The sequence below is a fragment of the Malaclemys terrapin genome, chromosome 17 (genome assembly GCF_027887155.1).
Source record: "Malaclemys terrapin pileata isolate rMalTer1 chromosome 17, rMalTer1.hap1, whole genome shotgun sequence".
Taxonomy (NCBI): Eukaryota; Metazoa; Chordata; order Testudines; family Emydidae; genus Malaclemys; species Malaclemys terrapin.
This window is the reverse complement of record NC_071521.1, coordinates 16,805,337-16,830,440: the sequence shown is the minus strand read 5'-3', so window position 1 is coordinate 16,830,440 and position 25,104 is coordinate 16,805,337. Positions and strand designations below refer to the sequence as shown.

Below are 25,104 nucleotides of genomic sequence, written 5' to 3'. Positions count from 1 at the left end.
GACTCAGCAGTAGTCAGGAATGAACTTCAGGTCTTCACTGTACCCAATAGACTCCACCATCTCATTTAAGAATATCTGGGACATTGTAGTTTGCAGCAGTCTTGCCCTGACTGGTTTGGGGATGGACCAAGGTGTAACCTATTGGTAAAGGTATTTGCTATCAAACCTCAGTGTGTTAACTGGGAATTCTTAAGTAATGAATATAATTAATACACCCTTAGAGGCCTGAAAGCTCATTGCTTCACTGCCTTAACTTGTGCCTATGCTTTACCTAGCAAATACTTATACCTTTAGGCTACAAAGTATCCTCTTAGCTCGTCCTGTTTTCTCCAGTTTCTACAAATTCTCTGAATTCTATTTGAATTTATTTATTTTTAGACTCTTGAAATTTCTCTTCCCTTCACACTTCTTGCAGTCACCCGGTCTTTGATTCAGTTCTTTGGACAGTGCCACAGCTTGACACAAAACCAGTGCCCTATTCCACCTGAACGGTTGAGGCTTGTGAAGGTGAAGTCAGACGTGCTGGGTGGTTGTTCGGGAGAGCACCCAATCTGTGCCCGGCGTTGGCTCTCGGAGCTCTTTTCTTAGCTTCTTTGTGTCCCCGTCTCAGGCTGCCTTGTTGTGAAATAAAGACCGCCCCCCCGACCCCGGCCCGTCTTTCCCGTACGTGTGTGTAAAGAGAAAGGCACGTTGTACACAGACACGCAGGCACATGTACGGAAGGGATAGCTCCATGGACAGAAATGGTAACTATGTGTGTAAGTGCATGGTCCACATTCTTCGATGTGCCAGTGATGGATGGATACCGATAGGGAACAGACAGATCCGAGCTCGATGGCCTGGAGAAAAGTGCATATAAAACGAGGGAGTAAACATGTGGCAGCAGAGCCAAGCGAACGAGAGGGAGCAAATGCTTGCTGTACTTGCCGAGAACATTTGAACAGGTTGCAGCACTGTCCTGGAAAGGGTTGGGGGAGGGGAATTAGGTCATTAACTCTGTCTGCGCAGATGGGAAAGACTCTTGGGAATTCACTTCAGGCAAGCAAGACTCTCCCCCACCCCCTTCTCTTTATGTAAATGCCATGATGCAATAGGCTGAAATCAACGTCTGTTAGCCAAGCACTCCGGGCTGTTACTGTAACTCCTGCACGCTCTTCTTTAAACAGGCAATGAGGAGATTTTATTTGCACAGAGCAAAATCTCCCGCTCCCATTCCTTCCAAGGTTTCCACCCACTCAGTCGTTGGGCCTCTGCACTTTGAAACACCAAGCATTTAAAGGCTCACTCTTGGTGAAACACATGCACCTTTTCATCAGTGCTAAGCAGTGTGCGGGGTACAACGCCTGCCCCGAGGAATTTAAGCCAAGGTTTTCAAAACTAGGTGCATAAAATTGGGCATAAAAGTCCACCTTTAGTCACTTAAGAAAACTTGCTTTTCTAAAGCGTTGAGCACGTGTCATCTGCTGTTGGCATCAGTGGGAGCTTTTGAGTGACTGGTGCTTTTGAAAATCAGGTCTTATTCTGGAGCCTAAATATCGATTTAGGAGCCTATCTTCAAGCACGCGAGTTTGAAAATCTTGGCCTTACTATGTAGAACTGGGCCTTTATCACTCCCATTACCTTCAGTGCATGCAGGTTCCTCCCCTAAATGACAGAACAAGATTGGACAGGACCCAGTGCACGCTGATAACTTTGACTCTTGGGATGCCGAAGTTGTAATCTTGTCGTGAGTTAGTGCTTATGGGCTTTGTGGGAGCAGGGGGCCTTCAGGAGAGGCTGGGAGCCTGGCATTGGGATAAGGAAGGGCAATCCAAGCACAGCGATGCAGAAGACTGCTGCAAGCCTGACAGAGAAAGCTCTAGTTCTTCAGACAAGCACGTCCGTATTGATAATATGTTGTGTGGCAAGGGTCCCACGTTCTATGCCTGTAGGCCAAGGCCTGAACCTGCCAAGCTCCCCTCTTACCACTACAGATTGTGTCTTTGGGTACATCTACACGGCAGCCATGGGTGTGAACGGCCTCTGGTGGAGATGTAGCTGTACTCCAGCTAGCTCTCTACAAACAGAAGTGAGGACACCACAGGCCAGGCTTCAGTGCCAAGAACTACATGCTTCGGGGGAGAGGGGAGAGGCAGACTTGTGCAGCAGCACAAGTTAGCAAGCTAGCTAGAGCGCAGAGAGCACAGGTATGTCTACCCAAGCTGCCGTTCACATCCCCGGCCACAATATGGACAGACCTTTTGAGATAGGGCTGTAGTGTGTTGGGGAAGCAGCGTGAAAGGCTCGCACTGCTGTTGCCTGTGCTGTACCTGTCCTGTCGATGGACAGAGGACTGAGGGTCCCAGTGCTGACAATCCAGTGCTTGAATAAATCACGCCAAAAATAGCATTGAGTCAAGGAAGCCAGCTGGTCAACTGTTCTCTGAGGGCATCTTGTGTTTTGAGACCTGTTCCTTATCCACATGACTGTCGAAAAGTGTGTTTCCTCATGCACTTCCCTGTGTTTTTGCCTCTATCCCATAGGTTATTCCTTTCCCTATGTCCTGTGACCTACAAGCAGAATGTGCTTGCCTAGACCCCAACGCTCAAGAGAACAATCAGAAGGATGTACGCAGCTTCAGTCGCGGGTAACGTCCGGCAACATGGAATGGACGATCACACCGCTAAAGGCAGGCTCGGAGAGACACCACATCCCTTTTTGGTATTGTCTTTAACATTTAGCTGCTCAACTGGATGGCATTTCTGCACCAGGGACCTTTAGAATTCACCCAGTCTGCCTTTAATTTTTGTCCAAGGAGAACTCAAAGTGGGGGGTTATGTATTAAGTATATCTTAAATAGCAAAAACAACAAACAAGCAAAAACAAAGAGTCGAGTCAAGACTTTTAAGTATCAAAACAGCATGTGTTTATGCAGTTGTGCGCCCACCTAATTTGAACTGTTTGTATCTAGATCTAAGGCGAGAAACAAGCCATATATATATATACAAATTTATAGAGATAAATAGAGAGATTGAGATCAAAGCAAACACACTTTCCCCTCTCCAGCGCTCATAACTCAGAGCATTCATGGAAGAGGCTGAGCTCTCGGATGAAACCAGGCCAAGCCTATATTGATGCTGAATGCCAGGTATCTCACGCCCAGGGCACTGAGGTTAGGATGGGTTCACCACGGTGAATGTCTTTCCAAATGGCCAGACGGATGAAATGTGGGTTGCATTATCTTATCATGGAAATATTACACCCAGGCTAGGAGCTTTGCAAACTGTACTGGGCTTTTCTGCGCGGCTCCACTGGCCTACCTCCAGCCTGCAAATTGCAGCCTACACATGGGAGAACTCCGAGACGTTTGCTGGTGGGCAGACCGTCCCGTGGTGAAGCAAGGGTGGGGGCTAGCGAGTGGATGGGCTGAGGATTGGCATTTATGAGTTAGGCTGGCACTGAGGATTGGAGATTATTGCTCCTGAGGGAATAGGGAGGGTAAATCAAACCCCCATACTTGTCGTTGGAGCATGTCTGCTGCTGCTACTTCTGCTGCTATGTCCCATACAACTAGTTTCTTTACTGTGTCAGGACAGGGTGACAACAACCCCAAGCAACCAAACAATCTGCCTTAAAGCTTACCTACAACCTGCCTTTCAGACCCTCTGGTTTTCTCCTCAGCACTGGGGCAAGAAATCAGGACACCAGCCAGCCAAAGAGATTTGCTGCTTCACCTCCAGCTAGCCAATGGTTCTGCTTACGCCTCCCCTTTGGTATGTGGGTATATTATATTGAAGAACCTCTTTGTGCTCCTGTTGGCGCAGGAGGAGAGGAGAGGAGAGGCAGAGAGTGCAAAGGCACAAGCCGAGGGGAAAGAATGGCTGGGGACAGTATTAGAGTTTTGAACCGGGTTTGTCAGTATTAAATTCTCAGGCCTGTGGGCGGATCCATCCCACATAGCGACTTCAGAGCAGGAGATCAGCTGCTTGGAACCTTCCAAAAGGAAGGGCATTAAGAGAGGCTACCCTCACACCTCCCATCTGCCCCCTCCTCTCCACCTCCAGTTCTGGTCCTGAAAGGTGCACTTTCCACCGGCCGCTTCGTCATTTCTTATTTGGGATTCAGCATCCTCTGGTTGCTCAGATCCCATTGAGTCAATCTGATACCCAGCGGAGCCAGTGTGGACATTGCTGCTACAACCCATTCCAAACATATCCCTAAAGTCTGCACACGAACGGCTGGATTTGCATCCAGGGCTCCTATTGACAATAACGCCTCCCTGAAAGGGTTAATCTCCCCTTCTGCAGGGCTTTAAAATGGGCTCAAACAAGAGGCGGGTCTAACGTTGCCTGACAAGGGAATGGCAGCGGCATTTTAGAGCTTGGGCAGCTCATTTAAGTGCATTGACAAGGGCCACGGGGCCAGATGTGGGACCTCTAGTGCCCAGCTCCCCTTGAAGCCATCCTAGAACCGGCTGCTGTCCCTTGAACCACTGCAGCCCAGAATGAACCATCCTGCTTGCCTGATCTTTTAGACTCTGGGGAAGGGAAAAGATGTGGTGGGAAGGGCAAAAAATTCACATTTTAAGCCAAAAGAGGAATTCTTCTTCAACTCAGTGATACCAAAAGCCCGCAGTGCTTCATTGCCCAGCTTGGGCATCCCAGTGGTACTCACTGATTTAGGGGCCTTAGGACCGCTCCCTAGACCTGGACTTTATTTCGGTTGGGTGTAGTCAATGCCCAGCCTTCTACAGAGGCTGCATCTCCCTTCCCCAGCCATGGCACGCCTGGGGGAGCTGCCGGAGGTTGTAAAAATGGCTCGACGTGGGAAATCAACATGCTTGTAGGAATTGGGGTCAAGTTTAAGGATCCAAAGAGAAAGGGCCAAACACATCCCTGGACTCACTCTGTTAAAGCTAAGGCCATTAAACGAGTGATGACCCCAAAACAATTCCAGTCTGGGAGGGCTGGGGCAGTGAATCTGTCGTAAATCTGCTGAAGGGTCCCACATCCAAAGCCCTCTATTGATTCAGAGAACAGGTACCGGTCCTGGCTGTCATGCAGGCATCCCACCCACCTGCACGCACGCGCTCACTGTTGCCCTCCCAAGGACAAAAAGATTGGTCAGGCATCATGATCTTGAACATCCTCAAATTTAGCTGAATAGAATGGGAGCTGCACTTACTCACAGCGATCCCCTGCAGCCCTGAGTCCTTTGCCTCTCTTCTGAGGCTGCCAGCCACACGAAAATACACGTGAGACGGTGGCATTGCCCCTCCCCCGTGCTGGCAGTTTGCTTCGTGTATCATCAAAAGAGCTCACAAGCCCCAGATGCCCTTTAAATGCCGACCGCCTTGTGTCCTCTACGCCCGAGGCAGGTTGGCAGGAGCTCTGCTCTGTGTCCCATGTCCTATTTGCACCGCCCAGAGAGATGGGGCAGCTATAACGTTTCAGTTATACGTATTAATATGGGTTTGATTTATATCTATACTTTCCCCAGTTAGAACGCTACCCTGCATAGAGCCCCAAAGGCGCATACGTGTCTCGTGCCCGCTGTGAGCGCCTGTGAACTCAGGGCCAAAACAGCCCCTTTTGCATAGAGAGGGATCAATGCGGAGAAGATAGGGCAAGCTGCTGCTCACAGAGATTTGAGTCCTTCTTGCTTGAGGGGGGTGGGGCTAGTGTGGACGGAGGTGTGGCCTCTCACCCATAAAGCCTCACAGGCCAGTCACAGCACTGCAATTCCCGGTCTGCCAACAGTGGCAGACCCCTCTTCAGGGCAGAACCTCCATGCTGCTCTTTTCCCCACTGGGCCGTGCATCTCCCCCGACGGAGCCCACAGCACCAGCAGCGGATGTTAGCGCTGCTTCGCGCAGCATTCCCTCCCATGGGCTTTATTAGAAGAAAACCTGGGTTGGCATGTGCGTGAGGGGGCTCCTGATTTCCACCTCTGCCCCCTTGCGCTCCCTGAACGCAAGCCTCCCATTGCGCCTTGCCTCTGTGCATAGGTGGGTGAGTGGAGGGGCCGCAAAGGGACGTGGGCCCTTTACCACCCTCCCTCGCAGCGGTCCTGAGGAAAAGATTAATCTAATCCTTGGCGTATACAGGGTTAACTCTTTCAGGGTCCAATCCAGCTCCCATTGACTTCAATGGAAAGACTCCCATTGACTTCAGTGGGGGTTGGATCAGGCAGGAGGAAGAGGTTGGAGGGACACAAGCCACCAAGCAAATGCACAAAACAAAAGATATAAAGCCACCGAAGGCAGCTGCTCACTTGGTGCAGGTCCCGTTGCACCTGCCTGACTGCCAGAGATGTGGGGCCAACGCTCCACCCCACAGTAGCCCTGAGTGAGGTGATCATCTTCGCTTGGAGCAGGGTTTGCCCAAGCTTGGCTCCTGCTGCTGATGGTGTCCATGGCTAGGAGGAGGGAGAGTTAGATCAGAAAGCGGTGAATCGTGCGTGACGGGGTGGAAAACCCCTATCAGCTGCTACCCTCCACCCCAAAACGGACTGTGCTGGTGTCCAGGCTTTCTTGCACATTCTGCTGCCCCTCGCCCCCATGGCTGAGACAGGAGGGTTGTGCCAGAGGGTCGTTCAGAGTCAGGTTCCAGCTACCTCCCTTCCGGTTTTGGTTTCACTTGGTTGTAACTGTCGGTTTGTTCTAGGTTTTACCTGTGTTTAAAAAAAAAAAAAATTAAAAAAAAAACCCCAAACAACGGTTTCTTGCTGCAACTGATTCAAGTGGGGAAAAAAATAACAACAAGGCTTTACAGAGATAAGAGAAAGAGGAGGGGGAAAAAGAAAGGAAAAAAAAAGATGCATGATCCAAACCAGAGAAGAGCAAAACCTATTTTTATGTGTTATTCGGCCAACTGAGTAGAGAGTTAGACACTTAGGTGTAGCTATCCCTAGAAATACAGTGAAGTGTTTATTGCATTGTCTGGGGGGTTTTCGGGGTTTGGGTTGTTTTTTTTTTTTTTCCCCTTGTGCTTTGTGACAAGTCCAGGAAATAAGGCTAGTTTGATTGGTTTTTGTTTCTTGCAGGGGCGGGGGAGGGAAGTTGGTATATTGTTGTTTTTTGGAGGGTGGGGGTGGGTGGGTTCATTGCATTTATTTTTTCCAGATTTTTTTAACGTGTGTATTTGTGCTTTTTTACATTATCCAACTGTACATATACATTTATCCAGTATTTCACTGTGCTCCAATTACTGCACTCAAAAATCACTGCACAGTCTGAATTCAGAACGACAAGACAGAGAGAGAGAGAGAGAGAGAGAGAGAGGAAAAGAAAAGAAAAGAAAAGCTGCTAAATAATCAGACAGGTAATTCCAATTAGTTGGGATTAGGGGCACTAAACTTTTCCCCGTTTCCTAGATTCCATCCCTTGATTTCCATGAGAGTCCAAACTAGAAAACAAGGAGGTGACTGAATGGGTTATACTGACCCTTAGGTTGGGATTTCCTAAGGGCGTTAGATGCCAGTACTTTGGTGTCTAACTCCCTTGGACCGCTTTGAGAATCCTCGCCTTAAGGCCTCATCTTGCAGTCTTCTGACCTGCAAAACTCCCACAGACGCCAGTGAGAGTTAGATGTGTGTTCAGTCTGTCACTGGGAGAAGGCCATGTGCAGAGAGTTGATATCTTCAAGATACATAGCCTGATTCTGATCTCAGTGGTGTAACTCCAGTGACTGCAACTGAGTAACTTCCGCATTGCACCATCCTGGGGCCCAATCCTGTCTCTCCAAGAGGCTGAGTCCCTCCAAGAGGCGCTGAGCACCCTTAATTCCCATTGACTTGAGGGTGTTCTGCACCTTGTTGGATTGAGCCCCATGTTCCCCTTGATAGAGTTTAACCATTGAGCTCCAGGGGGCTTGGTCAGGACTTACTGAGAGCAGACCCAGATCTGTCAAGCTGTACTTCTTCTGAGCTCCAGTTCACTGGGGCAACAGGGACTAATGCAAAGGTTAATGGGTTGCTCTTGCTCCCAGTGAACCCAGTTTTCAGACTCTCAGTGGAGTATAGCAGGATGGGGACGATGTTTTCATTGTAGTAATATTTTGTAGCAAACCATTTCCCCCCCTTTTGGCCCCATTCTACAGCTCTGAGATTCAGTTCAAATCGAATTGCTTCCTCTGTAGCCAAGCACAAGTGCATGAGTTGGCTTGACTAGCGTCAGATAGAGAGTCTTGGCGCTACATGTGCAATATTGGCCGTGTGGGGGGAGGCAGAGCTAATGAGGGTCATGCTTGAGCCAAAAGAACTCCGTTCTGAAAACGTTTTTGGTTCGGATTTTTTTTTTTTTCAATCCATGAGGTCACAATTCAGCCACCCGTTGTGATCTTCTGAGTACAAAGAACCAGGGCTGTAACGAGACATTTTTCACCAGCAATTCAAGAGGGAGGAATTGGAACCATTGTGGAGTTTGCATTGTACGGCCTCTGTAATCATTTACCTGTCTGTAGATGTTGGGCTGAATCTTGTTCCCATCAACGCCAACAAGAGGTTTTTTTTTTTGTTATTGACTTCAATGGGAGCAGGATTGAGCCATATTAGAGAGATATATGCGATATATATAATATTATATGTGTAATATTATATATATGTGTGTAATATTTACAAATAAAACTGTGATCTCATCTAGAGAAAAAAATGTATTCATAGTACCAACTGCTCTTCCATATTTATGTATCATATTGTATCTTTTTATTATTGTTATAATTATTATGTTTATTATTATTATTATTATGGAATCTTTCTGGCACTTTCTGGAAGCCACGTCAACCAATAATCCAAGGAAGTGCTGAGGAGGTATTTTCACACGAATTCTACTGGTCTACTGTATACAAGAAAAATGAAAAAAAAAAAAAAAAAAAAAAAAGGAAGAAACAGATAAACAAAATACAGTTCAGCCCTTAATTCTGTACCTCACGCCTGTACGTTTGCTGCTCCTATTTTGGGTTTTTATTTTGCATTCGTTTGTTTTTAACGGATCTAATTTAAGTCTCCAAGCAATATATAAAGATGTAAATAGTAAAGCTTATTTATTAAGATTGTCATCTTTTTTTAATTTATATTTACACAATTGTTCATCTAATTTATTTCTTTTTTCAATACAGTTTTTAACAGTTGTCCTTTTTTTTGGTTCATGAGGGTTTTTTTTACCATTTTCACAGAATTTCTTTATACAGGTTTTTTTAAAAAAAAACAAAAACAAATTCCTCTGGTCTTTCAAATACAGGTCACATGTCATTTAAGAAAAAAAAAAGCTATGTCAAAGACATAAGAAATATTTTGCCATTGTTGATTCCTATACTTTAAAGTTCTATATTATATAAATATATAATACCTTGTATGCTTAAATATTTAACTGTGTGATTTTGTATATATCTTCATACACATGCTCACACATCTAAGAGGGTTTATGTCCCCTGATGCCGGGAGAACAGAGAATCAAAAACACAAACAATATAAGCTTGTATTAAAGAGTTCTGAACTGGAATATTTTCTTGTGCCACATCTTGTTTGGTTTCTTGTGGTAAGTGGACAGTGGACATATTACTACCTAATATGTATTGAAAAGAACACTGGCCTTTAGTAAGAACTTGGTTACATCTGTTACAGGGATCCTAGAGTCGACTACCACAGGCGCGCGCGCGCATGTGTGTGTGTGTGTGTGTGTGTGTGTGTGTGAGAGAGAGACAGACAGACTGACTGACTGTTGGGTGGGAAATAGTTTGAATGAAATGCAAAATGATTGCACTACAGGCAATGAAAACACTTACAGAAGCAGTCCATATGGTGACTTTTAAATAGTATGGCATCTTACTCCCTTGCTACCTGGTGTCTTTGCAATTGCGGAACTGGGACAGTAGCCTCCAACCGAAGCACACTGGCCACTGCTGAACCAATTAGTTAAGACCTTGTTAGGGATAGGTGCCCCCATTCGGGAAAACATTTTACATGTTTAAGTCCATCTCTATTCAGGAAAACACTTAGGTATGTGCTTCCATCAAGTCCTCATCAATTGCTTATATTTAAGCACATGCTTAAATGTTCTTCCTGCAGTGATGTTTGCCTGATTTGTGGCTAGGATCCTTCACTTTACTAAATGCAGAGCAGTTATCCGTCTAGGTTTTTGTGTAGCTGCATGGAAAAGTGAGGTTTCACTGGTTGCTGCTCATCAGGCAAAAACATAAATTGCCCCCAAAAGAGCAAGCTCTGTGATGTCTTGAAATCCAAGATCCCTGCTAGTAACTTAAAAAGAATGATGAACATCATGGTAAGTGTGAATACTTAAGACATAATCCTTAACATCATAAAGAGTAGGTCTATACTTCGGGTCCGGCGGTAAGCAATCGATCTTCTGGGATCGATCCCAAAAGTGCTCGCCGTCGATGCCGGTACTCCTGCTCCGCGAGAGGAGTACGCGGAGTCGACGGGGGAGCCTGCCTGCCATGTCTAGACCCGCGGTAAGTTCGAACTAAGGTACTTCGACTTCAGCTACGTTATTCACGTAGCTGAAGTTACGTATCTTAGTTCGAAGTGGGAGGTTAGTGTGGACCAGGCCAAAGTGTGGGTCACTACAAAGTGCTTCTACAGCTATAGCCTCGTGTTATCTATTGGCTCTCTGTGTTCCCAGTCCACATCAGGTGATAAGTGAAACAATGGCACATCTAATTGCCAGTGCCACAAGTTCACCCTGGGATCTGAAGGTCAAGCTGGGTCCTTTGTGGTTCATGCCTCACCAATAAAGATTCTGCAGTGGGACTCCAGCCAGCTGTGGTATCGATTGTACACATGCCAGGAGAGAAGGTGGTTCACTCTCACATAGCTACTTGGTCTCAGCAGACCTGACCGCAGTAACTAATAGTAACAATTTAAATTTGGTCTCTGAAGTCAGCAGCGCAGTGTGCACAGATAGAGAGAGAGAGAGAGAGAGAGAGAGAGAACACAGTCGTGTTTAGAGCAGGGGTGTGTGCCAGGGTGGCAAACAGGGCCATGCCCCACCCCCTCAGTCAGTGCGGGGAGAAGCGGGAGCCAGCTCCACCAGCCCTGGAGCCACGGTGGGGAGAACGAGGTTTTCTGGCAGGGGAGCGCCAGCTCCTCTGCCTGTGGGGGGGGGGAGGGGAAGGAGGGGTAGAGAGGAGGCAGAGAACTAGCTCCACTGGATGCTGAGGGTGGGGCGAGCCAGCTCCCGTGGCCGCGGGCGGGTCCTCCCAAAGCAGCCAAATGTTTATTCCTGTGCACAACCTTGGCTTAGCGATACTTACACTTCAGCAAAAGCCAGCATGGTTTGCATATCAGGGTACACCTCGGCTGGTCCTTGGTTGCTACCATGAGCCGTCAGTGCTTCTATGTTCCTCAGCATTAGCACGCCTCTTACAGGTCTGGCAGGGAGGAACCGGTGCTGGCTAAGCATGGTTTCCGCACAGTATCACTGAATGACTGAGGGGCAGTTACACTCCCTCTTTTGCATCTTGGTGACCCTCCCCCCGGCAGGATTTTTTTTTCTTCCCCAGACGATTGGCCCCCAGTAGGCTCAATTTTCTAGTCTTTTAAAAAATGCAAACAAAGGGATTTTTGCCCCCTTTTCACGCCAAAGCCAGACAGTGGCCACCACAAAAGCATTGCCACACTGGGGCCACCCTCAATGCAAGGGTATTGCTGATGTGGAGGGGGGGAAGGGTGGGGAAGGGGGGCTGAGAGCTGCCTAAATGCAGTTATAAAGCTGGAAACGCCAGACACTCTTTAGGCACCAAGCCTGTGGCCATACAAGAAAACATTCCGCTAAAGATGAGCATCATTCTCAATGGGTCAGGCGCTAGCCAGGCCTGCAACCCGCTCCTGCCCAAGGCCTTTTAAGGCACTTTGAAACCTCCCCGGGCGGATAAAAGCTACACACACATGACAGGCCTGCTCCCAGTAGCTGTGCTGCCTGAACACAGTGCTTCCCATTTTAATCTTGCTCCGTTGTTTACAGGGCGAGAATGTGCCTTTCGTTTACCTCCTAAAGAATGAGATTCTGCAATCCATTCAAATTGTTTTCATCTGTGCATAAATGGACACATCTCAGTTACAGGCCCAAGGGGCTGTGCGGGTCCAAAAAGACAGGGAAAAAATGAAAAACCCCACCGAACTGTAGTTTCTTGCTCTTTCATAAAAAGGTACAGCTTTAAAATCACAATAAAAACAAACACTGAGCATTTGTTTTGCTGGGGAACGTGTGTAAAGTGACGAGCAGCCATATGGTGCCCGCATTTGGCTTCAAGGATTTGCAAGCACCGTAAAAACGACAGGCTAGCTTGTGACCTGAGCTATGCCTCCTGCAAAGGCATTAAACTTCCCCTTCCCGCCCCCGTTTCCCCTCTGTGGGATGACCAGCTCATGGATCCAGGCCCGGAGGAGTAAGGCAGGGCTGCCTACGCCCCACTTCTGCGGCAGATGGAGGCAGGCAGTGGGCAGAGAAACTGACCCGTGTAGCCGTCAGGGCGATGGAGGCGGCAGTAACTGTCTGCTGCGATAGGCCCGCAGCAATTTAATACCCCTCCTAGTGACTGAGAGGATTGGCTTCCGACGCCGCTCCTGGGCTGGCGTAAATTACACACAGGGCCCTGGCTAAGGGTATAAGCCTAGCCCCGCTGTGTTCAGGAATCACACCAGCAGTGGCGGACGGACACTGCGTAGCCGTGCCCAGGGATGCTGCAGCCCCACAAGATGGGAAGCTAGGGTGACCAGCTGTCCCGATTTTATAGGGACCATCCTGCTATTCAGAGCTTTTTTTTATATTGGCGCCTATTACCCCCAACGCCCCCCCTCCCGGTTTTTCACACTTTCTATCTGGTCACCCTATGGGAAGCAAAGTTTCAAGCAGTTGAAAGTGGACAGTGAATTTAGCTAGTAAACACTGGGCCATTGGGTTAATGCTGCAAAACACCCAGGCTGCCATGGGCTCGTTACTGATTAGAAAGGACGAGAACCTCCAGTTTATACAGCTCGTCTTTAAAAAAAAAACCACCCCAGCCCCTGCCAGCAGAACACTGCTCACTAGCGCCACCCTGGGGCACCCGTTCAGCTGGCGCCATACCCCACTCACAACCTTTCTGCAGCACGTTCCTTGGCGCTTTTGCAGCCAAACACCGACCGGCTCCACGTTGCTTAGCATGCGGCAGAATGGTCACGCGCCCTAACGTCTCGCCGACGGCGGTGCCCCTGCCATGGCTGTGTCTGAATCAGGATGTGTTTTTCGCCATACTTCGCTGGCCAGAGAAATCTGATCAGCTTCATGTTTTACAAACAGAGCCAATCACGTCTGAACGGCTGGGAGTTTCAGAGCCAGTCAGGGTGGGATTTTCCACCCAATGCCCTTTAGAAATGAATGGCAACAGGCCATAGAGTTTTCCTAGGGAGCTTTGACAATCCCGACGGTCGTTGCTGGTGGAAGTGCGAGACCCACAGCGCTGAAGAGCAGCTCTCTGCTGCCGCACCATCAGCCCCACGTGCTGGTCCAGTCTTGCGCCGTCTTCCCAGTAGCCCAGGCCCTCCTTCTTGCCCTGTGCCCCTTACCCCCAACCAAACCTGCTTCTGTCCCAATTGCCCACATCCCAATGCACCTGCCCTGCAACAGACCCTGCAAGTCTTTGTAAGCTGTACTAAATGGGAGGGTCTGGACTGAGGGATGGTTTATAACTATATATTACATCTCCTGATTGGTAACTATCGCACCAAGGAAGAGCTTAGACACCTCAGATCTGTCAAGATGGGATTTAAGTGACCAGCATTAGTTATGTCCTGACTTTTCAAACAACATTAAAACGCTGTCAAATGTTTCAAGGAGCTAATTAATTTCCTTCCCCCTCAGCACGAATGGCCTTCGTCACTCCCAACTGTGGCAAAAGAGGGTGTTGGGTTACCCAATGAGCTTTGAAGGCGGGCTATCAGTCCAGCGAGGGGCTGGTGATTGTCAGCGGGCTCCTGACACACAACGCTGTGAAGACTTTGACAGGCCAGGAATGCACACTCAGGTATTAGTAGCAGACAGACATGAGGTGCCCTTTAGGCTAATAGAGGCTACAGGCTACTACTGAAAGTCTCAAAGCTGGTTTGGGGAGTTGGCATCCCAATTCCCCATGAATTATAATGGGAAGCCAAGCCCTTTAGGTGGCTTTGGAAATCTCAGCTTTTATCTGTTCCCAGAAGTCACACACTACTAAAAATGCGACCACTGCTGGGTTGGAACACAGCAGCTGTTTACAGTGCTAAGCGGCTCTACAAACACAAATCTGCTCTTGCAAAGCAGTGAACCACTGAGAGCTTTCAGCATCACAAAGAGGCATGCATCTTAGGGAACCAATCCCATGCCATGGGAAGATGCCCATTAACACCGGAGGGAATTTGAGTGGGCCCAAGAAGACAAGAAGAGCAGAAGCCTGATGTGGGCAGTTAGGGAGGTGGACTAGGAAACTGGCCAGGAAGTCACAGCTAACGCATCGCCCTGTGCAAATAACACCGAGGAATATTTAATGCCTAGCAATAATGAGGCTCTTCCATTTACATCTCAGGTCAAAGACAACACCCTCCAGCAACACAGCACTTCTTGGCCCCATGCTGGGCCAATGGGTCAGCACTGTCGCTCAAGGAAAAGCATCTTTTGATTCACTGATCCAGTTTCCCGAAGCTTCCCAGCCAAGTTCTGAGCACACGCAACCCTGCCTAGCGTGTAAAAGCCACTTGGCCTCCTGCCTGGCTGCAGGCCAAAAAGCCCCCCATGGGGCGCAGAGAGGGCATTAACAATAGAGCCCTTGTGCTGCGTGTCTTGCATTGTCTCACCCTGACCCGCTGCCCTGACAGAAGACACTAATGCTGGGCCTGCTTGTGCCATTCAGACCTTCCAACTCCTGAGGCAAAAGGCTCCATGCTTTCCCCTCGGTGCTGGCCCCACCTCGCTGCCGCTCTCGCCTCTTAACCCCGCCCAGATTGGCAACATGAGCAAACGAAAGCAGGCGCATGTGTTTTCATACGCAATAGCTGCTGTGAAGAGCCCCCCCCCCAACCCCCTGCCAGTCCATGCTGCAGCGGATGCCAGGAGAGCTGGAGGGTATCAGTTCTCCTGAAGGCAGCCCTCCTGGTTAGCTTCAGCGTGTCGAAGACCTGCCTGGGACCTGGCTCTGCCTGCAGAATCTAGACACAGGTACACCCTTGTCCCACATGCTAAACTTGCACGTTTAAAAACAAAATCAAAATGTGTTTCAAGCCCCCGTGGTTAAGAAAACATTCAAAATGTAAACGGCAGCAGTGCTGTCTTCCTGAAACTGCAGCCAATCACAGGAGAGACGGTAACGGTTGAAGCAGGCAAAGGGATATTAACTCTTGAGCCTAATGAGGGTGATTCTTCACCCTAATGATCACCAATTAAATATCAACCTTGTTCACTAATGGCCATACAAGCAGAGACATCAAGCTACCAAGCATCTCCTACTGCCTCCCAGTCTCAGCTAGGTGCCAACGGCATCATCCAGTCCATAACCTTCCAACTTCTTCATCCTGATTGCTACAGTGTGGTGAGAGATTTTTGCCTATAAATTTCTGCAGTGCACGGAACATGGAAACATTTGGGGCCAACAGAAAAAAAAATAGCCTGGCATGGCATCAGAAATAACATTGATTGTACCAGTTGGTTTCATTGACTTTGGTATGTCAATAAGAACAGCTCAGATTTTTAATTCTCTAAAACTGCTGCAGAAATCTGTGTGTGTTAAGTCAGGGGGCTACCGGGAGCTGGAGATCTAGCTGTCCAATTTTGATCCAGGTTGCCCCACAGACTATGGGGATGGCTCTCTCCCGCTCTGTATATAGATAATGTGGTCACAATTTATATATACCAGTTACAAAGGGTTAATAAGTGATTAACAGTTTATTATAAGCATGTTATAAACATGAGCAGCACATCAATAGAAGGGCTGGCAGATGGCTATAAGCACCTTATGACTGGTTAGAGTCTATAACGATCTATAATAATTGGTCAATTATTAACCCTTAATACATAGTTAATAATGTGCCTTAATATAACGGGTGACCCATAAATATAGCGAGAGCTGAATGCCTTCACTATGTGGATCTGGAGTTTTGGTTCGTTTATCTCGGTTTCTCGCGCCAGCATCACAAGGAGAGGTAATTAAACGGTGTCCCCAACCCACTAGTGACATGGCTCATTTCATGTTCCTGGCCAGAACCCAATGCACCGTGACATCACTGTGAGGACAGTATCATTGTAGCCCCATAGACATTTGAGTTGGGACAGGCTTCCAGCGCCCGCCAAGCAAGACCTTCTTAAATTACTTAGGCCCAGAGCCTCAAAGGTATTTAGGAGCCCAACTACCATGAATTTCAGTAGGAGTCTAAATACCTTTGAGGCCTTAATCCTGCTAACACCAGAACACCTGCAACCCTTTCAATCGTGTGTTTTTTTTCATGACTTGTGCATAAATTAAATCTCCTGTACTAAGTGCATTGCAGATCACGGCTGGTGACATATCAGAGCTCCAGTATCAAAGTATCTGTAGCCATAACAACCCTGCTCGTATTGCCGCTACGCAATTACAGCAATAGCCCTAACAACCCAATTTAAGATGAACTGGAAAATCCCAAACATCTCCATCGGGCCCTCTGACTCTGCTCTCCAAGGAGGGTCAAAGTGCGTAGAACTGAAGGGCACGATGCCATATCCAAGGCAGGTAAGCCTGGGTTTGTCAAATTCGCAGCAAAAGCTCCAGCCAGATAGTGCCCCCCGAGAGGGACCAATACCTCCTCAAAGCGGTCGTGGGGGACGATGGGAGGCGCATAATTCTGCTCAACAAGCTGGAGCAGTTCAGGACTATGAATGGCGACTGAAGCCGAAAGCCCTAACTAGAAAGAAAACATGCCTTTGCCGTGTAAAACAAGGCCACATGCTGAACAAATGAATGCACAGCCACGCACGCTGGCAGAGGCAAACATTATGCACATGCAAACAGGAAACGTCGAATGATCTGGCACTAACGACTCAAAGCAAAATTCCTCAAACCTCTCTTAGATCATCCGGTTCAAAGTGACGTACTTGGGTTGTGAAGTGCAGTGCGATGGCCAATGAACAGAGGGTTTGGGCTTCTCTCACTCGGTGAGAGCCATGTAAGACTCATGATGAAGGGTTTGAATCAGCAAGGGACGTAAACACAGGCTTAGAGTCAGGCATATGATTGCTGAATTGGAACCTACGCTCCTGGATAGCGTTCCATTTACTTCTATGGCCACTGGAGCAGCCCCTAATTGTTTTAAAAAAAATTACGGTTTGATTGATTTGCTCCTAGGAGATCAACAGCTTGGCACAAATTGATTGCGTTTTGTTCATTTCTATCCTTTTGTTTACCTTCCTGACAAGTCATCTCTACACAGGTTCCCCGGTCTCCCATAATTCTAGCTTTTTAACGAGTACAACGTGGACGTGTGCCTAACATTTAACCGAGTGCAAGAGCTCTCGCGCGTTCTTCCAGCTCATTTGGCCCAGTCCAGAACGTCATTCTTCATGAGTCCTGGCTCTCAGCGGGGAGCTTTGGAAAGCAGTGAGCAATGGGGACCCTGGGGCCAACGTTTTCAAAGCCCAACCTCTGCTTTTTGAGTGCCCAGCTTGCGACATGAAATCAAAAGCTCCTTTCGGAAAACACAGGCCTGTTTCTTGGAAAGGCTCAAGTCCCTTTGCTGCCACATCCTCCGTCGGTAGGGGAGACTCATGATGGCTAATGTCAGCCACCAGATCAGATTGAGTTCACGAGCATTACATGCGAGATGAATTTGACCCAGTGTCTCCATGACAGACCAAATTCCTCTCCCGTCCAGCCTGTCGACTGGGTCACCACGGTCATTACAAGACAGCCTTTCTCTCCTCGAGACTCCCAGCCACCCCTTCTTTCCAGACCATAGCTCAAAGTGCAGAAGAAATGAGGTAGTTTCTCTACCCCTTCCATCCAAATTGGGCTGCCCTTGTCTGGGGCACTGCCATGAAAGGTAATCTACCGGTACGTCCCTACTGTGGTAAGTATGACTCGCATTCTTTCCATCATGGAAGAATGCTGCAAATCACAGAAAGGCAAGGGGAATCCTTTTTATTGGATAGTTTAATAGTATGTCAACACTAAAACTTTCCATCCAGTCATGCAAAACCTTGGGGATGGGGGGCGGAGGGGGGGGTGTATAAACCTCTGCGGTGTGATTGTAAACCCTAAGGCGGGTGAGAAATGTACTGAATTAAAACAGTTCCAAGCAATCCTTGCAGTGGGACGTGCCTTGCAACGATGCCTGGCCACAGTCTGCTCCCACATGCGGCCCTGCCACCCCCCACTGAGAACAGGGGCATTTTCATGCTAGCATCACCAAGGGGTGGATTCGGCCTTACGTCACGGTGCGTGGCATGCTGAAAAGTGCTCAGCGTTTGGCCTAACTTTGCTCCCATTGAAGTCAATTGGGAGGCTTTTAGCAGAGGTTGGCCAACACTGAGTGCTTGGGCCCCCTCCATAAGGCTGAGCAATGACCAGGGCCGTCCCCAGCGGGGAGTGGGGCCCGGGGAGGAAGTGACGGCTTCGTATCTTCCAGGACCGACCACGCTGGCCAATCGCACCGGCCCGCAGGGCCCCCCAAAGCACGGGACCCGGAGACAGGTGCGGGGCCCAGGGAGGAAGTGATGGCTTCGTCTCTTCCAGGACTGACCGCGCCGGCCAATTGCACCGGCCCGCAGGGCCCCGCAAAGCACGGGACCTGGAGCAGTCACCCCAATTCGCCCTACCCAAGGAACGGCTCTCTGGCAGTGATGTGCTGTGCTTTAGAACGCAAGCCAGAGGGTGAGCTGAAGTCCAGCCTACAGGGAAGTTGTACTCCGGGGCCTGAACTAGGCAGGAATCCCAGCCTTTGGCCTGGGTAAATGACTTCAGGATGGGCCCCACTTATGCAGCGCCCCCAGTATAACACTAGGGAGCGGTTTTGTGCAATAGCTATACTAACTAGCCTGGGAGTCAGGAGCCCTGGGTTCCACTCCTGTCTTTAATTGCCGGGTTTGACAAGTTGCTTCGCCTCCCCGTGCCTTAGTTTCCCCATCTGTAAAATGGGGATAATGACACTGGACGCCTTTGAAATCCATGGGTGAAAGAGTTTGTGTGAGATGATACTTTTTTCTCTACGGGTGACATTCACCCCAGGCAGAAGGCCTTGAGATAGGGCTTAAATGGTGCCCAGGCCTTGCTCTGCAGAAGGGTGACCAGATGTCCCACTATCGGGACTGCCCCAATATTAGGGGCTTTGTCTTATATTCATAACTATACCCCTCCCCCACACCCCGAAAAAAGTGTCCTGATTTTTTTTACACTTGCTAACTGGGCACCCTGCCGTGCACCACCACACGAGAGTAGATGTCATCATCTCTACCTTTGGTTCTGCCTCTAATCATCACTCTGTGGGGAGCACCTGAGACAGAAACACAGGCTGGGACTTTCAAGGAACCCAAAGGGCGTTAGGTAGCTGTGTATGCTAGGGAGACCAGATGCCCCGATTTTAAAGGGCCACTCCCGATTTTGGGGGCTTTTTCTTATATAGGCGCCTATTACCCCCCACCCAGTCCCGATTTTTCACACTTGCTGTCTGGTCACCCTAGCGTATGCCCACATTTGTGCCTGTATTCCAGCAATACGTTGGGCGCAGCAGCCCACCAAGCTGTTGCTCCAAGAGCCTCAGGTCAGGCGAGCCCTTGAAAGCCAGAACAAGGTTAATGAGAAAATTCCCACTGCTAAAGCTATCACAGATAAGGCAAGGAGCCAGGCCCCTGTTTTCCATACGTTGCCAGGTTCCCACTTGCAAAAAAACCTCAAGCCCTGGTTCAGACCAGTTGCTCCTAGCAATTTGCCCTTAGGGCTTGTCTACACTTGACATGCAAACTGCTAGGAGCAATTGGTTTGAGCCAGGGCTTGGGTGTTTTCTATGTAGCCCAGGCCTTAGCTCCAGTGCTAGTTTCACACAGTATCCTGCCCTTTGAAACATTCCTGCTCAGCGCTCCTTTGCCTCCCCACCCCTTTTTTTCTGACAACAGTTGTTGTTTACTGGGCTGCAAAGACGTGGCTTTTTATCTTTCAGCCTCGCCTTTCCCTTTTACTCATCCCAGTGGCCTTTACGTAGGACACACTGTCTACGCTATAGCATTAAAAAGAACAGAGGCAGAGGGTCAGACTGGCGGAAGCTACGTCACAGCTGGATCATAAACCAAAAATCTGAGAAACCATTAAAAAGTTTTTGGAATTATAATGCAAATCATTGGCAAGGTGTTTCTTTTTTCTTTTCTTTTTTTTTTTTAATAGCGCTGAAGTTTTCCTGCAATGCCCTGAATATTTCCCCAATGCTCCCAGGGGGTGGTTGAATTAGAGAGGCCAGGGGCAGCATGGGAGGATAAAAATAAAAGCATTCAGGGCTAGATCAGAGGTATGGTTGTGACCTCTGGCATATATATATCCTGGTTTCCTGGTGTAAAGAGGAACAAATTGGAAGCACATTATTTAGCCAGTGTGAAGGCAGGTTCGCTTATTTCATGTGACCTCCCTGGCATAAAAAAGAGCAGAACCATTCCAAATCTTCCACAGTTGTGAAGGCATCCAACGTGGTGTGCGGGCAATCTGAAAGTGGGCAAGGTGCAGAGATAGTAGCAAAGGTATGGAGCCTGCATAGCTGTGGCAGGGTTATGATCAGGCAAAGACTTGGAGTGGCAGGAGAGCCCTGGACTATGCCCAAAGCTAGGGCCCTACCAAATTCATGGCCATGAAAAACACATCACGGACTGTGAAATCTGGTCTCCCGCCGTGAAATCCGGTCTTTTGTGTGCTTTTACCCTGTACTATACAGATTTCACGGGGGAGACCAGCGTTTCTCCAATTGGAGGTTCTGACCCAAAAGGGAGTTTCAGGAAGGTCGCAAGTTTATTTTAGGGGGGGACACGGTATTGCCACCCTTACTGCTGCGCTGCCTTGAGAGCTGAGTGGCCGGAGAGCGGCGGCTGCTGATTGAGGGCCCAGCTCTGCAGACAGCAGCACAGACATAAAGGTTGCAATACCAGACCAAGCCAGCCTTCCTTCTGCGCTGCTGCTGGCGGCGGCACTGCCTTCAGAACTGGGATCCCAGCCAGCCGCCGCCGCTCTCCAGCTGCCCAGCTCTGAAGGCAGCCGCCACCAGCACAGCACAGAAGTAAGGGTAGCAGTACTGCAACCCCCCCCTACAATCACCATGTGACCCCACCACAACTCCGTTTTGGGTCAGGACCCCTACAATTACAACACGGTGACATTTCAGATTGCGATAATGACATTACGATTTTTAAAATCCTACGACCGTGAAATTGACCAAAGTGGCCCATGAATTATAGCTGGGCTAGCCCTGGGTTATAATCCTTTCCCTATGACCAGTAGGCAAGTTGCTGCTGGTTCCTGTGCCTCAACTCCCCAAATGAAAAATGGGACCAATATTTCGGGTGCTGCGAGGCTAAAAATCCCCTGGGACTGTAAATGCCTAGACAATGAATTGATGTAATGATGTTAGCAAAGAGAGCAGCCTTAAGCAGCAAGGTCAAGAGGAACTAAGTATGCCACCCCATGGCTCTCTCAAGTGTCGCAGTAGAAGAGACATCATCTCAGGGCCAGTGACATACCAGTGACAACCGCAGCGGCCTGATTCTCTGTTGGATGTCCCTCAAGGCAGCAGTGCCCAGGAGGTATGGCCTTGCAGGAGTTCCCACGGGTCACATTGAGGCTGCACCTTCTCGCTAGATTCTGAACAGTGTCACTTGGGCTTTTAGGCTGAGATTTTTCAAATTTACCAGTGCATGCCCCCAACTCCCAGTGCAGAGTAAATTTGGGCTGTTACATTGCTGCCCCTAATCTTTCCGCCCTGCCCCAATCCACTCTCACAACCATCTCACCTGAAGTTGATGGTGCTTTAAATTCAGGTTAGCTGGCCTGAGTGGGGGTGGGTTAGAACCCAGGTCAACCTGTGGAACTCCTTGCCTGAGGAGGTTGTGAAGGCTAGGACTATAACAGGATTTAAAAGAGAACTAGATAAATTCATGGAGGTTAAGTCCATTAATGGCTATTAGCCAGGATTGGTAAGGATGGTGTCCCTAGCCTCTGTTTGTGAGAGGGTGGAGATGGATGGCAGGAGAGAGATCACTTCATCATTACCTGTTAGGTTCACTCCCTCTGGGACACCTGGCATTGGCCACTGTCAGTAGACAGGATACTGGGCTGGATGGACCTTTGGTCTGACCCAGTGTGGCCGTTCTTGTGTTCTTCTTTCACTTGGGGTGTTGGAACATGTTTTCCAGCGGGGGTGCTGAGAGCCATTGAACTGAATTGTAAACCCTGGATATAACAGAAACCACTTGAAGCCAGGGGGTGCGGCAGTACCCCCATTATCTCTAGTTCCAGAACCTATGAACCCACGCACTTGCAGTGAGGACACAGGCAAAACCACTCCAGTCCCTTCCCACAATTCCCTGCACGTGCCCAGAAGGACAAACAAGTTCTCCCACAATTCACGGGGAAAGAATTATAGCGCGACTCTGCTGATGGCAGCGCAAAGAACTATGGGACTATGACGCCAGACGTCCCAGTGCCTCCCATGGGTCACGGATGCAGGTAGGGCTTTGCAATGTGACTGCTCACACCCAGCTAGGCTGATCGAGGTGCCAATCACCCGATTTAGTGAAGATGTGGCCCCATTGAATTGAATCTCTGTGAGTGCTCGGTGTTTAGCTCCCTTACAGCTCCTTGGATGATCCCAGCCTGAAGAACCCTCCCACTACATGCCCTGGATTTGGGATGGGAAAGGTGGGTTGAGCTATTTTAGTTTAATTTTAGAAAATGCAAGTGGTTTAAGAAATAATCCCCAACGAATACCTCAAAATAGCCACCTGAACATTGGTGAGGGCGCTGCTCGGAGCGCACTGAAAGATGAGATGGGATTTACAACATCAGGAGTGTCTGGTAAGGCCAGAGTGGGCTGCTCATTGTTGTTCCAGATCCCTGGCACCCACCAATTCTACTTCGAGGCAATTCACCCGCCTGCTGCGTTCATTCTTTTCTCCTCCAATGAATTTTCCCTCCTCCCTTCCCAGCCCTCTCCCTGCCCTACGCGAGAAATTCACTGAGGTTCTGAGCCTGGCTGTGTGACTGTGGGCAAGTCACTTTGCCACTCTGTGCCTCAGTTTCCCCCTCTGTAAAATGGGGCTAATGATGCTTCCTTCCTTTGTAATGTGCTTTGAGCTCTATGGATGAAACACCCTATAGATGAGCAGGGTAGTCAGGTCATATGACTTCTGATTTACACCTATGTGTGAGATGAGAATCAGGCCCCTTATCGCAGGCTTTAACCTTAATTATCACGTTCACACAGATGAAACTGAATAGGCATCGGATACAAAGTTCAAAAGCGCCTAAGTGCTTTAGGCGCCTACGTCCTATTGGAAATCAGTGGGACTTGGCTCCTAAAACAGTTTCCCCATCTTGTTTGACAAGGGTGCAGATTTCCAAGTGAGCTCAGCACCCACTGAGCACCCATCCTGCTGAGTCCTTCTGAAAAGCTCCCGCCTAAGAACGCCTTCCCGTTCACCCTCGCCACCCGCCTCAGCCAAGGAAACTGTCCGCTACCCAGCCACAAGCAATGCGAGGCTTAGCCAGCCTAGGTGGGAAAGGGCATTGTTATTTATTATTTACGTTGCAGTAGTAGCCACCCTCTATTCGGCATGTTCCCAAGACAGAGGAAGATAGTCCATGCCCCAATGAACTTCCAGTCCCAAACAAAGCCACAACGAGGTTGGGAGATACGGATGCGATGTAGGAGGAGCTCAGCATGAGGTAAGCTATGTGGCTTGGTAGCTACATGCTTATACCGCTGCTTGAAGTTAAACAAGAGCCATTCCCCTCTTCCCGTCCTCCTTCCATGAGCCAACCCCCTTCCCTTCACCTCCAATGCCCAGCATCGATTCCAGTGTCCTTACATCCTTGCCAACATCCCCCCGCCCCCAAACAGATGAGCGGTTCATGCTGAAGACAGCAGTGACTTGGAGAAGTAGGAGACTTGGCCAGTGAGTTTCCTGAAGGCGCTGCAGGAGGTGGGGGTTCTTTAGGGGGAAGAGAGGGGTGCTGTGCACAGGGGGAGGGGTTAGGATAAAGTTTCCGCTAAGGAAAGTCTGTAACCTCTAGAGAGAAGGCGTTTATAAATGCTCAGGCAGGAGGCAGCCTGGTAGGCAGGGAACACTTGTGTATATATGCTACGGTCTGTCAGCTCTTGTGGGACAGGAAAGTGTAACCGACTGGCTTGAAAGCCTGAGGGTAACGTCATCCAAAGTTTCCATAGAGGAAATCCAGACTCTTCCCTTCAGTTGTGAGATGTTTTATTTGCCACCTCAAATAATTCCTGAGTTTTGTTTGGCTCGGGCACCTGACCGTGGGTACCATCACAGGATTCACCATGGCCCACTGCTTTTAACTAGCTTTGATCTTGGGGGTTATGCACATTGCAGCACAGCTGAATATGCTGTCAAAGTGTGCAGCCTCCCTTCCCTTATTTCTAGCCCCTGCTATACGTACACACATCCCTGCTGTGCACGTGAACACAGAGCTATGGGGCCAGATTCTCTGCTGGGGTCAGGGCCGGCTCCAGGCACCAGCTTGTCAAGCAGGTGCTTGGGGCGGCTGCTCTGGAGAGGGGCGGCACGTCCAGCTATTCGGCGGCAATTCGGCGGACGGGCCCTCACTCCCGCTAGGAGCGAAGGACCTCCTGCCGAATTGCCGCCGCAGATCGCGATCACGGCTTTTTTTTTTTTTTTGCGCTGCTTGGGGAGCCGGCCCTGGCTGGGGTAAATCAAAGTTGTTCATAAGAACATGAGCACGGCCATACTGGATCAGACCAATAGTCCATCTGGCCCAGTATCCTGTCTTCTGACTGTGGCCAATGCCAGGTGCTTCAGAGGGGATGAACAGTGATCCATCTTCTGTCACCCATTCCCAGCATCTGACAGACAGAGGCTAAGGACACCATCCTTGCCCATCCTGGCTAATAGCCATTGAT

At 49.1% G+C, this 25,104-nt stretch overlaps 2 protein-coding genes across 2 annotated transcripts in view; one reads left to right on the top strand and one right to left on the bottom strand.

Annotated features, from left to right (window-relative positions):
• The window catches only part of PAPPA (pappalysin 1), a 229,059-nt gene extending 226,429 nt beyond the window's left edge, over positions 1-2,630 (top strand). The window contains exon 22 of the mRNA XM_054007151.1: positions 2,523-2,630. Within this exon, the coding sequence (XP_053863126.1) occupies positions 2,523-2,630 (108 nt within the window). The remainder of the gene's footprint in view (positions 1-2,522) is intronic.
• Positions 2,631-2,644: 14 nt separating this feature from the next.
• Positions 2,645-25,104, bottom strand: part of ASTN2 (astrotactin 2) — a 657,219-nt gene continuing 634,759 nt past the window's right edge. Inside the window, exon 23 of the mRNA XM_054007154.1 lies at positions 2,645-6,651. Within this exon, the coding sequence (XP_053863129.1) occupies positions 6,648-6,651 (4 nt within the window). The 3' untranslated portion in view covers positions 2,645-6,647. The remainder of the gene's footprint in view (positions 6,652-25,104) is intronic.